The following is a 13,380-nucleotide window of genomic DNA, read 5'->3' as shown; positions in this document are numbered from 1 at the left end:
GCATGAAAAGTATGTATAGAGCACAGTCTGAAATATAATCAAGAATTGCTGTAATCATAACATAGATACACTGTTACCACAAACCTTAAATTAGTAAGCGTACAGATCGCTTGAAATGTTCCACTAAAATGGTTAAATATGAAAGGCGTGCGAATCGCCGAAATGATCCGCAAAAATCTTGAAATTTTCCACTTAAAAATGGTTAATTATGAAAAGGCGTGCGAATTGCCGAAATGAGCCACTTAAATATGAATTAAAGACTCAATGATCAGGTGGGTGCAGATCGCAGAAACAATAAAGTTTACTCCGTGGCGAGATGAGACAGCCAGAGGTATTCCGTGGGGAAAACTAGACAGATCGCAGTACACTTTTGAAGGAAATCCTTAATGCGTGCAAAATGGCACCTCACATTGAGTGCGTACGTCGTGAGCCGGTTCCCAAATACAAACACTAAAATGGTTGCAGTAGTATCCGGAGGGGAATATTAATCCATCCAAAATGGCACCTCACGTCGCGTGCTTACGTCATCAAGTAAGGAGCAAGAGACGGCTACGCCATGCGTGATCCGGTTGCCATGAGGAGGTCTCAAGAACGGAACAGCAGCACTGGAACGAACTTGCTTGAAGATTCCTCAGGTAATTCAAGAGTAAATAAACGATCTAGCGGTAGGCAAAGTCGTTAAAATATTCAAATCTTCGTACCAAAATGTATATAACAAAGATTTTGCACTCTTTCAGACTTTCAAAACCTGTTCCATAACAGAGGTTCACTTGCGAGTTGACGATGCATGCACTGACTTCACAATGTTTATTTTGAGCTTTGCACAAATTACGATGAGATATAAGGGTTCGGTTCAGCACTCAAAATCAAATCCAAGCGAAATATCCGAGCCAGAGTGTTTCATATCTGAATATATGACGATATCCCGCAGACAAACAGCCCGCATACCATCAGTCCGCAAAAATAATCCCACATGTACTATTAGCCCGCAAATTAAAAGAACGAAAACTTTTAGAACGAATATGCCTTTAGCACACATGCCTTGCATGTTAAAGGTATTCTCGTTGTAAAAGATGTAAAGGTAAGTAAAAGTACACTACCCTACCCTACACTACCCTACACTCTAATGTAGTACCCCTGCACCACCCACCCTTGACACACAGTCCTTTTTCTACATTTACACTACCCAGCACAACCCCCCAACACTACCATAAAGCACTTTACTTCCCTACACAAACACTACAACAGTACCTTAATACATTACCCCCAGCATGACCCTACACAAACACTACAATACTACACTAAACCACTACACCCCAGCATGACCCTACACTACACAAACACTACAACACTACCCTAAACCCTAAAACACTACCCCCAGCACGACCCTCCACTACAAAACTACCCAAACCCTAAACCACTACACCCCAGCATGACCCTACACTACACAAACACTACAACACTACCCTAAACCCTAAACCACTACACCCCAGCATGACCCTACACTACACAAACACTACAACACTACCCTAAAGCCTAAAACAATACCCCCAGCATGACCCTACACTACAACACTACCCAAACCCTAACCCACTACACCCCAGCAAGACCCTACACTACACAAACACTACAACACTACCCTAAACCCTAAAACACTACCCCCAGCATGACCCTACACTACGCAAACACTACAACACTACCCTAAACCCTAAAACACTACCCCCAGCATGACCCTACACTACGCAAATACTACAACACTACCCTAAACCCTAAAACACTACCCCCAGCATGACCCTACACTACGCAAACACTACAACACTACCCTAAACCCTAAAACACTACCCCCAGCATGACCCTACACTACACAAACACTACAACACTACCCTAACCCCTATTACACTTCCCCCAGCACGACCCTACACTAAACAACCACCACAACTCAACACTACACTAACACAACACTACACTACACAATCACTACCCCAGCACGACCCCCACCCTTAAAAATTAACCCAAACCCCCTTACCTCTCTCGACATCGTCATCGTTTACAACGCAAATGCATTTACCATACATGCCTTTACAACGTATTTCGTTGTAAAGGCATGCGTGATAAAAGCACATGCGTTGTAAAAAATGCGGGATGATGGTATGCGGGATGAATGACATTGCGGATTAATAGTATGCGGCCTGAAAGTATGCGGGGAAAAAATGCGGGATAAAAGTTGATTACCTTCATATCTATCGCTTGAAACACAGATGAAAGCAAGAAACCCTTTGTAACAAGTTATGACGAATAAACTGTCATCCACTCCTTTACTCAAATTTTCAAACAGTGACTAAAAATAGTCTATGGAATTCAGATAATTATCTTATTAAATTCAAATGGAACAAAGTCAATCCCACTCCACTGAGTATGAATGAAATAAATGATGCTCATCAGTCCACAGGTTAAACATACATTTCAAAGAAAGGTCCTTTGATTGTACAAATGTGTTGAGATCCCCCAAGACTGCTGACTTCGCCAGTGTAATATTCCTAGTAAGCAGACTGGAAAGGAAACAAGCTTCTGTAAAAGTGCAGTTAATTCTTCTAGAAGGATCTCATCCACCAAGTAAGATAAAGCTGTCTCAACTGACAAGAGTCTCCAAACCTTTTCCTAAGCATACAATGGCATACATACATTCTAACCATAGTCAAACATTCAACATCTAGAAAGGATACATAAGAATCATAGAGACTAGAAGCAGGAAGCCAATGGGAATAAAAAGTAAGTATTCCGGATATCACATACAGCTACAGATAAGTAACTTGTTTCTTACTTCAGTATTGGAACTTTCATAGATTCACATGCTTGGATGAGAGTAGCTAGTAGTGAGAAAACACATTTTCGTGTCTTATAGTAACTGTAGATAGGCACTCAAAATTAGTATGCCTGCATACTTTAATAAACTCATACAGAAACACCATTAAAGTCATAGAAAGTAAACAGGTATACCATAAACCATCGAAGATGTGAAACAGTCGAGGATGGTGGGAAGGAAACAGAGTAAAAGAAGGCTCACCTTATTGAAAAAGATGTCTGAGAACAGCTTGTCCTACTGCCGCATCTCGCTTATTCTCAGTGTCCAGGCAGTAGTGCTTGGTGAATGTGTCCGGCGTTCTCCAAGTCGCTGCTCTACAAATGTCAGGCAGGGACACTCCTGCAAACAGCGCTGTAGACGTGGATGTTGCTCTAGTAGAGTGGGTACGAACTTTTGACATCAGAGGGTGGCCCGCTTGCTGATGACAGAAAACAATGGCACTCGATAACCATCTGGAAATGCTTTGTTTAGTAACAGGGAAACCTTTCCTAGGTGCACTGTATGCTATAAAAAGTTGGTTCGACTTACAAAATGATCTTGTCCTGTTCAAGTACATTTTCAGGAACCTTTTAACATCTAGAGTGTGTAGAGCACGCTCCGCTGCTGTATGTGGGTTTGGAAAGAATTATTTCAAAACAATCAGCTCATTGAGGTGAAAGTTCGAAGGAACTTTGGGGATAAACTTGGGGTTTGTCTGTAGATTAACTTTGTCAAGTTTGAATTGTAAGACAGCCTTTTGAGTACTAAAAGCCTGGAGTTCACCCACTCTCCTCGCAGAAGTGAGAGCTAGGAGAAGAGCCACTTTCCAGGATAGGAACTTCATATCCATCTTGTGAATCGGCTCAAAAGGATGTTTCATTAGTTGACTCAGCACCGTATTCAGCTGCCATGTGGGTGGCGGTGCCCTTACTGGGGGAAACATCCTGAACAGACCTTTAAGAAATTGCTTGACCAGTCTACAGGACCTCAGAGATGGAACATTAGCTGATCTGCGGAAACTAGAGATTGCAGCTAAATGTACTTTAATTGAATCGTGAGCTAAGCCAGACCATGCCAAGAGGAGCAGATAAGGTAAGACTTCCTCTGGAGGTGAATGAAGAGGATCGACTTTCAAAGATGCACACCAAAGGCAGAACCTCTTCCATTTAAAAATGTAAGTCCTGTTAGTGCTGTTTGCTCTTGCTCTAGCCAGCACTTGTCTATACTCCTGTGAGATCTTTAAGTGTTGGAATTCATGGAACACAGGAGCCAGGATGACAATTTCAGAGAACTGGGGTCCAGATGGCATATTTGGCCCTGGTTCATTGTCAAAAGAGACGGAAATGGTGTGAGATGGATCGGAGGCTTGAGTGAAAGTAAGTGAAGTTCTGTGTACCAGTGCTGGTGCGGCCAGGCTGGTGCTATTAGAATGATCTTGCAGGTTCCGTTTTTAACTTCTTCAGTACTTGTGGAAGGAGAGGAATGGGGGAAAGGTGTAAGAGAATATGCTGGACCAAGCTATTGAAAAGGCATTCTGATGGTGATGCCAACTTGCAAAGTACCGGCATTTCGCGTTATCTGGAGTTGTGAACAGATCTATGTTCGGCTTGCCCCATTGGGAGAAGACATTGTCGAGAGTGCGTTGATCCAATTCCCACTCGTAGTAGGTTGTCTTCAGTCTTCTCAATGTGTCTGCTAGGACGTTCTGTTTTCCTGGAACGTACTCTGCTGGTAGGTGCACCCTGTGATGAATCACCCAGCGTCAGATCAGCTGGGCCTAATGAGTGAGCTGGAGAGATCTCGTTCCGCCTTGTTTGTTGAGGTAGTGCATTGTCGTGGTATTGTCTGTTCTGACAAGCATGTATTTTGTATTCTTCGCAGGAACGCTTGGAGAGCAAGGTAAACTACTCTCAACTCCAGAAGATTGATATGAAGATCTCGGTGGGAAGATGGCCATCTTCCACTGCCCTGCAAGTCTTGGAGGAAAGCTCCCCAGCCCTCTAGGGATGCATCAGTTGTGATTACTAGAGGAGCAGCTTGGGATAGGAATGGTAAACCCTGTGATAACTGGCGAGGTTGTTTCCACCAGTCCAAAGCCACTATCATGGAAGGAGTGATACAGATCAGATCGTCGAATGTGCCCTCTGTATGCACTCATTGCTTGTTTAAAGTTTCTTAAAGGAGATACATGTGGAGCCGGTAGTGAGGTATGATGGGAATACAAGAAGACATAATTCCTAGGAGAGATTTGAAGAGGTAAACGGAAAGAAACCTTTTTTGGACCCGTTTTGCCAAGGATATTAGACTTTGGTGTCTCTCCAAAGTAGGATACACCTTGTTTTCCTTGGTGTCCAGGATAGCTCTTTGAAAGATCAGCCGACAGGATGGTTGTAGAATTGATTGCTCCACAGTTAACATGAAGTCCTAATTTCCTGAACAATTGCAGCGAGGCTTTGGTGGATGTCCTTTCTGCTTTGTAAGTGGGGGCTTTGAGAAGCCAGTCTTATATGTAAGGAAATATTTGATGTTGTTGTTGCCTTCGATAAGCTGCAACTGGCGCTAGACACTTCATGAAGATGCGGGGAGCAGTCTTTAGTCCGAAAAGCAGGACACAGAATTGATAGTGAATGTCGGCCACTGTGAATCTTAGGAATGTTTTGTGTTTTTGGCATATGGGTATATGAAAGTATGCATCCTGGAGGTCCAGGGATGCCATATAATCGTTTCCGTTGAGGAGGTGTAGCACATCTTGAATAGAGATCATGCGGAATGATTGTTTTTTGAGGAATTTGTTTAAGTTCCTTAGATCAAAGATTGTTCTCCACTTCTTTACCTTCTTTCGGACAAGAAGAAACTGGAGTAGAAACCTTTCCCTTTTTGTTTGAGAGAAACCCGTTCTATTGCTCCTTTTGCAACATGTTGGTTACTTCCATCTGTAAGAGATGCAGGTGCTTTTGAAAGTGGGGCAGTGGAGGAGTTGGTGGAATTATCTTGATAAATTCTAATGAGTGTCCAAATGGTTGTTAATGTTTGTGTTTTAATTAGGTTACATGAATTTAAACCAGAAAATATATTTTACGAGAGACAGTTACCATTCTAGTCCTGATGAAAGTGGTTTTTGAATAATGAAGTGCCAACGAAACGCATTGACGCCCCCTTTTAATTGGTTTGGGTTATATTCATTGAACTGTCCATATCTCATTGCAATATCTATTGCCAGATTGTGTCATAGAGGACTGATATTCATGAAATAACCATTCTGATGATGATTTGTCTGTATTTCACATGTTACTGTCTCTTGTGTCTTGTATGTTTGAAATACTTTTTACTGTGACCTTTTTTATATTATTGCAGTTTTTGAGATCATTGTTTTAATAAAAAATGTATTGTTTATGTACCTATTGAGTCATTCCCTGATGTGCTTGTAAATAATTGTTGGGTCCCATGGTCTGAATTGATGTGAGATTATTGGAGACTGGTTGAGTTTATCTATGAGTTGGAACAAGTGACATGTGGTAATCCTTTTAGGTCCAAGAGACTTTTTTTTTTATTGTACGAACTGGAGTAGATTCAGGACCCATCGGTCCGATGTCATGGTTTGCCCCAGATGAAAATGCTGGGATATTTTGCTGCCCACCGAGGATGACATAGGCGGGATAGAGGCTGACAGCTGTGGGAGGTCCTTGCCAGTAACCGGTCTCCTTGCCCTGGCGTCCTGATTTTCCTCTAAAGGAGGCCTTGTTGTAAGCAGTGCAGGTGGTTGGTGTTGAGTAAACTGGGGCCTATATTGTTGGGCGGAGGAAGAATAGGCCGGGTAACGAGATTGTTGGTAGCCTCCTGGGTATGGTTGGTAACCTTTCCCTTGGGAGCCACAAAAAGGCACTTTCCTGTACTATAAAGTACCTAGAGACCAAGCAGTGTCTGTGTCCTTCTAAATAGCTTGTAAAGCTTCATCTACGTGGCTGCCAAACAATTCTTCCCAGTTATAAGGCAGATCGAGAATCTTCGTTTGCACTTCAGGTCTGAATGTAGTGGCTTTCAGCCAACCTTGACGCCTCAAGACGTCCACTCCCACTAGCTGTCGGAAACCAGTGGACACTACATCCATAGCGCAGTCTTATTACTTCAGAGGCGGACCGCTCACCTGCAAGAAGAGTCTTCTTAGCATCTTCACTGTCCTCTGGTGGAAGTTTGTCCGGGAATGGTGTCATGTCCGACCACATTTGCCTATTATCACGGCCCAGTAAAGCCAGATAATTCACAAAAAGTACTGTCTAGGCTGACATGGATGAAAAACGGTTCCCGATGTTGTCAAGCCTTCAGCCTCCTTTATTGGGAGGAGCTGGAGGAGGAGCTGGAGGAGTTTAAGAATGCCTCTGCGCTGCTTGCGAGATCACTGAATCAGGTTTTGAATGACCTATTAAGCAAGCCGGAGCGTCATCCGGAGCTTTATATTTTTTGTCCAGCCTTGGCAACACAGGTGGGACAGTAGCTGGATTTTTAATTATCCTCAATCCTTCTTTCCAAATAAAACCAATAATGGGCATAGACCTTACCGATTTTTTGTAAGGTTCTTTAAAATCATATAGAAAATAGTTCTGTTGTTGCACAGGCATTGGTAAATCAAAGCGTTTTGCCGCTCTCTCCTGAAGGTTATGGAAACCCCCAATATCTTCCGGAGGTGAATCTGCTTAAGGGAGAGAAGGAGATGATGGGTGGGAATAATGTAGGAATCCCATTCGTCCTGATGAATCTCTCCATCTTCTCTTTCCATTTCCTCTTCCGAAGACGATACCTGTTGCACAGTAGCCACTTAAGGAGAAGGCTGAACAATTGGAGACTCCAGCTGTAGAGGAGGATATCAAGCCCCTGCCTTAGGAAGGGAGGGCAGGGAAGGAGGAGGAGCTTGATGGATACTCTCCTCTGGGGAACCCTCCTCTTATAGTCTGCCAGCATAAACTGTAAATCCGTCATCATATTTGAAGGAAGCTGCACTACGTCCTGATGTTGATATTGCTGCTGTGCATGGTAATACTGCTGACCACAATCCTCCTCATCATCAGATTCTTCCTGATGTTTGACATTAAGTTCCGATGGGCTTAAGACTGCCCTAAAAAGACTATCCTCCTCAGATCTCTCTACCTCATCATCCTCTTCCAGAAATTGGGATGGCATAAGAGCTTGCACCTGACTAGGAGAAGTTAAAGCTGTTTTAAGTTGAATTTTTGCAATTTTTTGCAATTTTTCTTTTCTCGTTGACGATTGCTGCTTTACAGCCAAACTATGGATAGTCGACGGAATGTCCTTCGTCGACGAGGGTTGTTTCTCCTTGTCCGTCAATAGAATCTCCTTCGCCGATAACGTACCATAGGAGACAGGGATTTTCGTCAACGGTAACTGAGTAGATATCATCGTCAATACCACCGATGACACTTCTGCAGTTGACAAGGGTAATCCTGTCGACGTAGTCATGGACGAAGACGCAATCAGGGTCCCTGTCGACAAGATCAATGACAAGAGTTGTGTCGTTGACGGACGGCCTGTCATCGGAAATTTGCATTTCGACGAAGACAATGACTTCAAAGAGACAATCTGCTGCGTCGACGATAAACGTGCCTGACCTGACGATGATGTCGTCATTGACTAAGACATCGACGCTGAAGAGCCAATGAGGGTAGAGACTGCAGACAAAGTCGATGTGACCAGAATCACTTCAGGAGAGGATTTTCTCATCAACGAGCTGCCTGTCGGTGGAGCTGAAGTAGGCTTCTTGAAGGTATGCTTCAGCTTCATAGGTGGAGTAGAAGGTTCTGAAGCAGGCTTTCTTAAAGAGAAAGTTTTCTTTTCTTTGTAAGAAACTTTGCTAGCAGACAGACTGCTTCTGAGAAAAAGATGACATTTTGGGCGCTTTCGTAGGAAGCTGCCACGATGAACCAGCAGTGTCATCTAAAGGCCTTTTCTGAGAAGTTTTAGTGGAAGATTTAGAGGAAGCATCACTCTCGTCAAGCGAGACCACTGTGTCCCTTTCTTTAAGCCTCTGAAGCCACAAAAGAAGCCCCCTTCACAATCTTTCAAAGTATTTGTGGAGAAAGTCCAACATACCTTGTAATCCTTAGGCTGGTGTTCAGGATACAGGCAATAAAGACAGTCCTTGTGTTTATCATCAATATGAAGTCGTTTCTTCCTGCAATGCCACAGGCTCTGAAGAGACCTTTTTTAGATATATCTGACATGGAGGGCATCAGTTTAAATCACCTCAAGACAGATCTACTAAGTTGGCAGTAAACCTGACTGGAACATTACTCCAAAATAGAGAGAATAGAAGAAAAACTGAGCAGAGCTCAGTGGAGACTCCCTTAGCACCACATGCAGTAGAAAATCTGAGGGACTGGAGCTTCTCTCAGGGTGGTGTCTACTGATTGGCTAGTTCTAAGTGTGGTCCTTTTTTACTAAAGGACAGAGATATGTTACAAAAATGTTAAGGCCTAGGGCCTTAGGTTTTAGGTATAATACAACATTACTTTTAATAATACCGGGGACTCCCATCTCCACAACGGGGAATGATTAAAGCATGTGAATCAATGAAAGTTCCAATACTGGAGTAAGCAAGCTTCTCTCAACATTTTGTGCAACTGCACTGGCTGACAAAGATTCCTTGGACATAAGGACTCAAGTCATTCTTTATTGCCCCTCTCACATGCCACGGTCAAAATCTCTTTTTTTGCTATCTAATTCTAGAATTTAAAAAAAGCTAAGTAAGGAGATCTTTTTATTATCACTGTTCTAAGCTCTGGAATGAAACTTCACTAGCATCAGATCTGTATTGAACTATTTGTCTTTTAGAATAAAAAAGGAAAACCAGATTACTCAATAAACAACCAACTATTCCTTTTTTTCTAGTAGCGCTTTGGCACCTTAGTAGGGTATTTGACATGCTTTATAAATACTTTATACATTCACTGATTTATTAATTAATTAAGTCACCAATTACCTTCTTTGTGTTGTACCCTACTGAGTATATTATAGCCATAATGTTTTTATTCATGTTATAATTGCTTTGAAAAGTGTTAACATGTTCACAGGGTGTAATAAGAGAACAGAGGGGTGCTAACACTTATTACTTACTCCAGCACAGCAAGACTTCTGTTCACCATGAGGGATCTGGCCAGAGCCTTCGCACCTTTGTTACCGATCTCATTCTCTGCTAAGCTGATGAAAAGATAATTCAAGCAGTTATTTTCCATTATAACACGAGTGGCAGTATGCACAGTGACATAGCTAGGGTGTGATGAGCTGTAATGCAATCAAGGACACGTTCCCTCTACCTAGTGCCTGGGAAGTAAAATACAGTAATATTCAGAATTCAATGGACTCTTCAGCCCTCTAGTCTCCAGTACCATTGCTTTGTTAGCTACACCCCTAGGTAAGCCTAAAGCATTTGCATAAACCACAGAAGAAAACAAGTTACTTACCTGTAACTACGGTTATCCAGTATTGGTATCTTTCATAGATTCACATGCCTGAATCATTCCCCGTCGTCGAGGCGGGAGTTCCACGGTAAAAATATATACAATAGCATTGCCTAAAAATTTCTTGTAGTAGGCTGGAAAAGCCTAAAGGCCTAACTAGGCCTCAAAACTTAGCAGCCTATCTACGTCACTATGTAAAAAGACCTGAAATAGTAGCCTCAGCCAATCAGCTGTCCTCACCCTCTAGAACCTTCCCAGCCCTGGCAGTTCTCCTCAGATTTTCCCAGCACAAGTGAGAATGAGTATCCATAAAACAGAACTGCCATGCCGGGGAGGAGGGTGGGTGCATGTGAATCTATGAAAGATACCAATACTGGATAACCGTAGTTACAGGTAAGTAACTTGTTTTCTTACCCAGTATTGGGGTATCTTTCATAGATTCACATGCCTGAATCAGAGTAGCAAGCAGTGACATCATGTCTGTCGTTAGAGGAAGGTGGGAGACAAAATAAACCATATATATCCCCACACAACCAGGAAGGTAATAGAGCACAAACTTGTTAACATAACATATGCATCAAAACCTTCAGAAGTACATTATATATATGACAGCTGTTGAAAATGCTAAAACATCATAATGAAAACATATGCTTCAAACAGGCAAAGGTAGAATAAAAGACTGTAAAAAGTCTAACCTTAGTGAAGAAGATGCTGCAGTACCGCTTCTCCAACTGCCGTATCATCATGAACTGCCGACTGCAGACAGTAATGCTTGGTAAAAGTGTGCACACTTTTCCACGTAGCAGCTCGGCAAATGTTCTCCAGCGTCACTCCAGCGAAAAGGGCCGTTGACGCTGACATTGTTCTGGTGGAATGCGCTTTGACCTTTCTTGTTAAAGGTTTGTTGGCTTTGTCATGACAGAATATAATCGTAGAAGACAACCATCTAGCTATAGTTGCCTTCGTGACAGCTTGACCCAAGGTGGCTCGACCATAAGCAACAAAAAGTTGAGTAGATTTGCGGATGTCCTTTGTTTTTTGAAGATAAAACTTCAGACACTGTTTCACATCCAGAGAATGTAAAACCTTCTCCGCTGAAGTTTTAGGATCCGGGAAAAAAGTTTTGAGTTTGACCGGTTGATTGGTGTGGAATTGAGTTGGTACTTTTGGAATGAATTTTGGGTTAGTTCTAAGCGTCACAAAGTCTTTGGAGAATTGTAAGAAAGGCTGTGTAATAGTGAGGGCCTGTATCTCACTGACTCTGCGGGCTGAAGTGAGAGCCAGTAAGATAGCCACTTTCCAAGTTAGAAACTTTAGATCTGCCTTGTGAATAGGTTCAAAAGGTCTTTTTAGAAGTTGAGAAAGAACAATATTAAGATCCCACTCAGGAGGAGGAGGACGAACTGGTGGAAAAGCTCGGAACAGCCCCTTAAGGAATTGCTTGATCAAAGATGACGAACATAAGGATGGTTTGTTGGAACTCTTCCTGAACCTGGAGATCGCCGCCAGATGCACCTTAATGGATGAAAAAACCAGTCCAGCCTAGCCAAAGACAGCAGATATGGAAGGATGGCTTCAGGGGGAGCTTGAAGTGGATGAACATTATTTTCTTCACACCATGAGCAGAATCGTTTCCACTTAAAACGATATGTCTTGATGGTACTTTGAGCACGGGCTTGCGATAAGATCGCCCTGCAGTCTGAGGAGATGTTAAGATCCTTGAACTCTAGGAAGTCAGGAGCCAAGCGCTCAAGTGCAGTGATCGAGGATCCGGATGTTGGATCTGGCCTCCCTCCCTTGTTAACATGGATACTGTCGGGTTGAGACGAAGTGGAGGCTGCTGAGATAGCAGAAGGAGCTCCTGAAACCAAAACTGCCTTGGCCAACGGGGAGCAATGAGGATGAGAGTGCAATGTTCCCTCTTCATCTTTTGCAGTACCTTCTGAATGAGCGGAATTGGAGGATAAGCGTACGCAAATATTCCGGACCATCTCATCAAAAGGGCATTTCCCCTTGACCCCTGTTGAGGAAACCTGCTGGCATAAAACAGGCATTTGCTGTTCTGCTGCGTGGTGAACAAATCCAGCGTTGGTGTTCCCCATGTTTGAAAGATCTTCTCTACTTGATGTTGTTCGAGCTCCCATTCGTGACAGCCCGTGAAAGCTCTGCTGAGGTTGTCGGCTAGAGAGTTCTGGACGCCTTGCACATGTTCCGCTCTGAGGGATATGCCGTGGCGTAGGGCCCATTCCCACATCTCCTGAGCCTCCAGCGACAGGGTAAGAGATTTTGTTCCTCCCTGTTTGTTGATATAGTACATGCTGGTGGTATTGTCCGTACGCACCAGCACGGACGAATTCGCAATCCTTGGAAGGAAAGCCTGCAGGGACAGAAAAATGGCCCTCAGCTCTAGGCTGTTGATGTGTTTCTGCCGGTACTGACGAGACCATCGTCCCTGGATCTGAAGGTCCTGAAGGTGACCTCCCCAACCTTCCATGGAAGCGTCCGTAGTCAGGGTGAACTCTGGAATGTCTTGGAGAAAGGCGAGGCCAGGTGACAAATTGTGCGCCTTCGACCACCAAAGAAGTGCTTGCTTCATTTTGGTAGTTAGTTTGATGCGGTCGTCGAACGATCCGTCGACTTGCCTCCACTGGCGAAGTAACTCCTCCTGTAACGGTCTCATTCTGAGTCTCGCCATAGGGATGAGGCTGATTGCAGAGGAGCACATCCCTAGAAGGGAAGCAAATGTCCGAACTGAAAGTGACCTTCTTGCAAAGATTTGTTTTGCTAGTCTTAATAGTTTGTTCTGCCGCTCCTGAGTCAAGAACGCCTTGCACCGGCATGTGTTCAAGACCGCCCCTAGAAAGGTCAACTCCTGTCGAGGTTGAAGCTGAGATTTCTTCGAATTGAGAGTCAGACCCAGATTCGAGAAGAGGGAGAGGGATGGAAAAACTTGTATTCCCTGGGACCTCAACATTGCTGCCACTGGGGCTAAACATTTGGTGAAGATTCTGGGGGCCGATTTGAGGCCAAATGGAAGAACTTTGAACTGAAAGTGGACGCCAGCCACTT

At 43.5% G+C, this 13,380-nt stretch overlaps 1 protein-coding gene across 6 annotated transcripts in view; it reads right to left on the bottom strand.

The window, feature by feature from the left end:
* The window catches only part of NLRC3 (NLR family CARD domain containing 3), a 1,163,446-nt gene that overhangs the window by 687,263 nt on the left and 462,803 nt on the right, over positions 1-13,380 (bottom strand). For 5 of the 6 annotated variants that reach the window (XM_078663141.1, XM_078663145.1, XM_078663144.1 and 2 more), the window contains exon 6: positions 9,968-10,051. The exons of the other annotated variant lie outside the window; for it this stretch is intronic. In XM_078663141.1, the coding sequence (XP_078519267.1) occupies positions 9,968-10,051 (84 nt within the window). The remainder of the gene's footprint in view (positions 1-9,967; positions 10,052-13,380) is intronic. 6 annotated transcript variants of the gene reach the window in all.

Source organism: Lissotriton helveticus, chromosome 10, assembly GCF_964261635.1.
Source record: "Lissotriton helveticus chromosome 10, aLisHel1.1, whole genome shotgun sequence".
Taxonomy (NCBI): Eukaryota; Metazoa; Chordata; class Amphibia; order Caudata; family Salamandridae; genus Lissotriton; species Lissotriton helveticus.
Note: the sequence above shows the minus strand (reverse complement) of the source record. Positions and strands in the feature narration are given on the sequence as shown.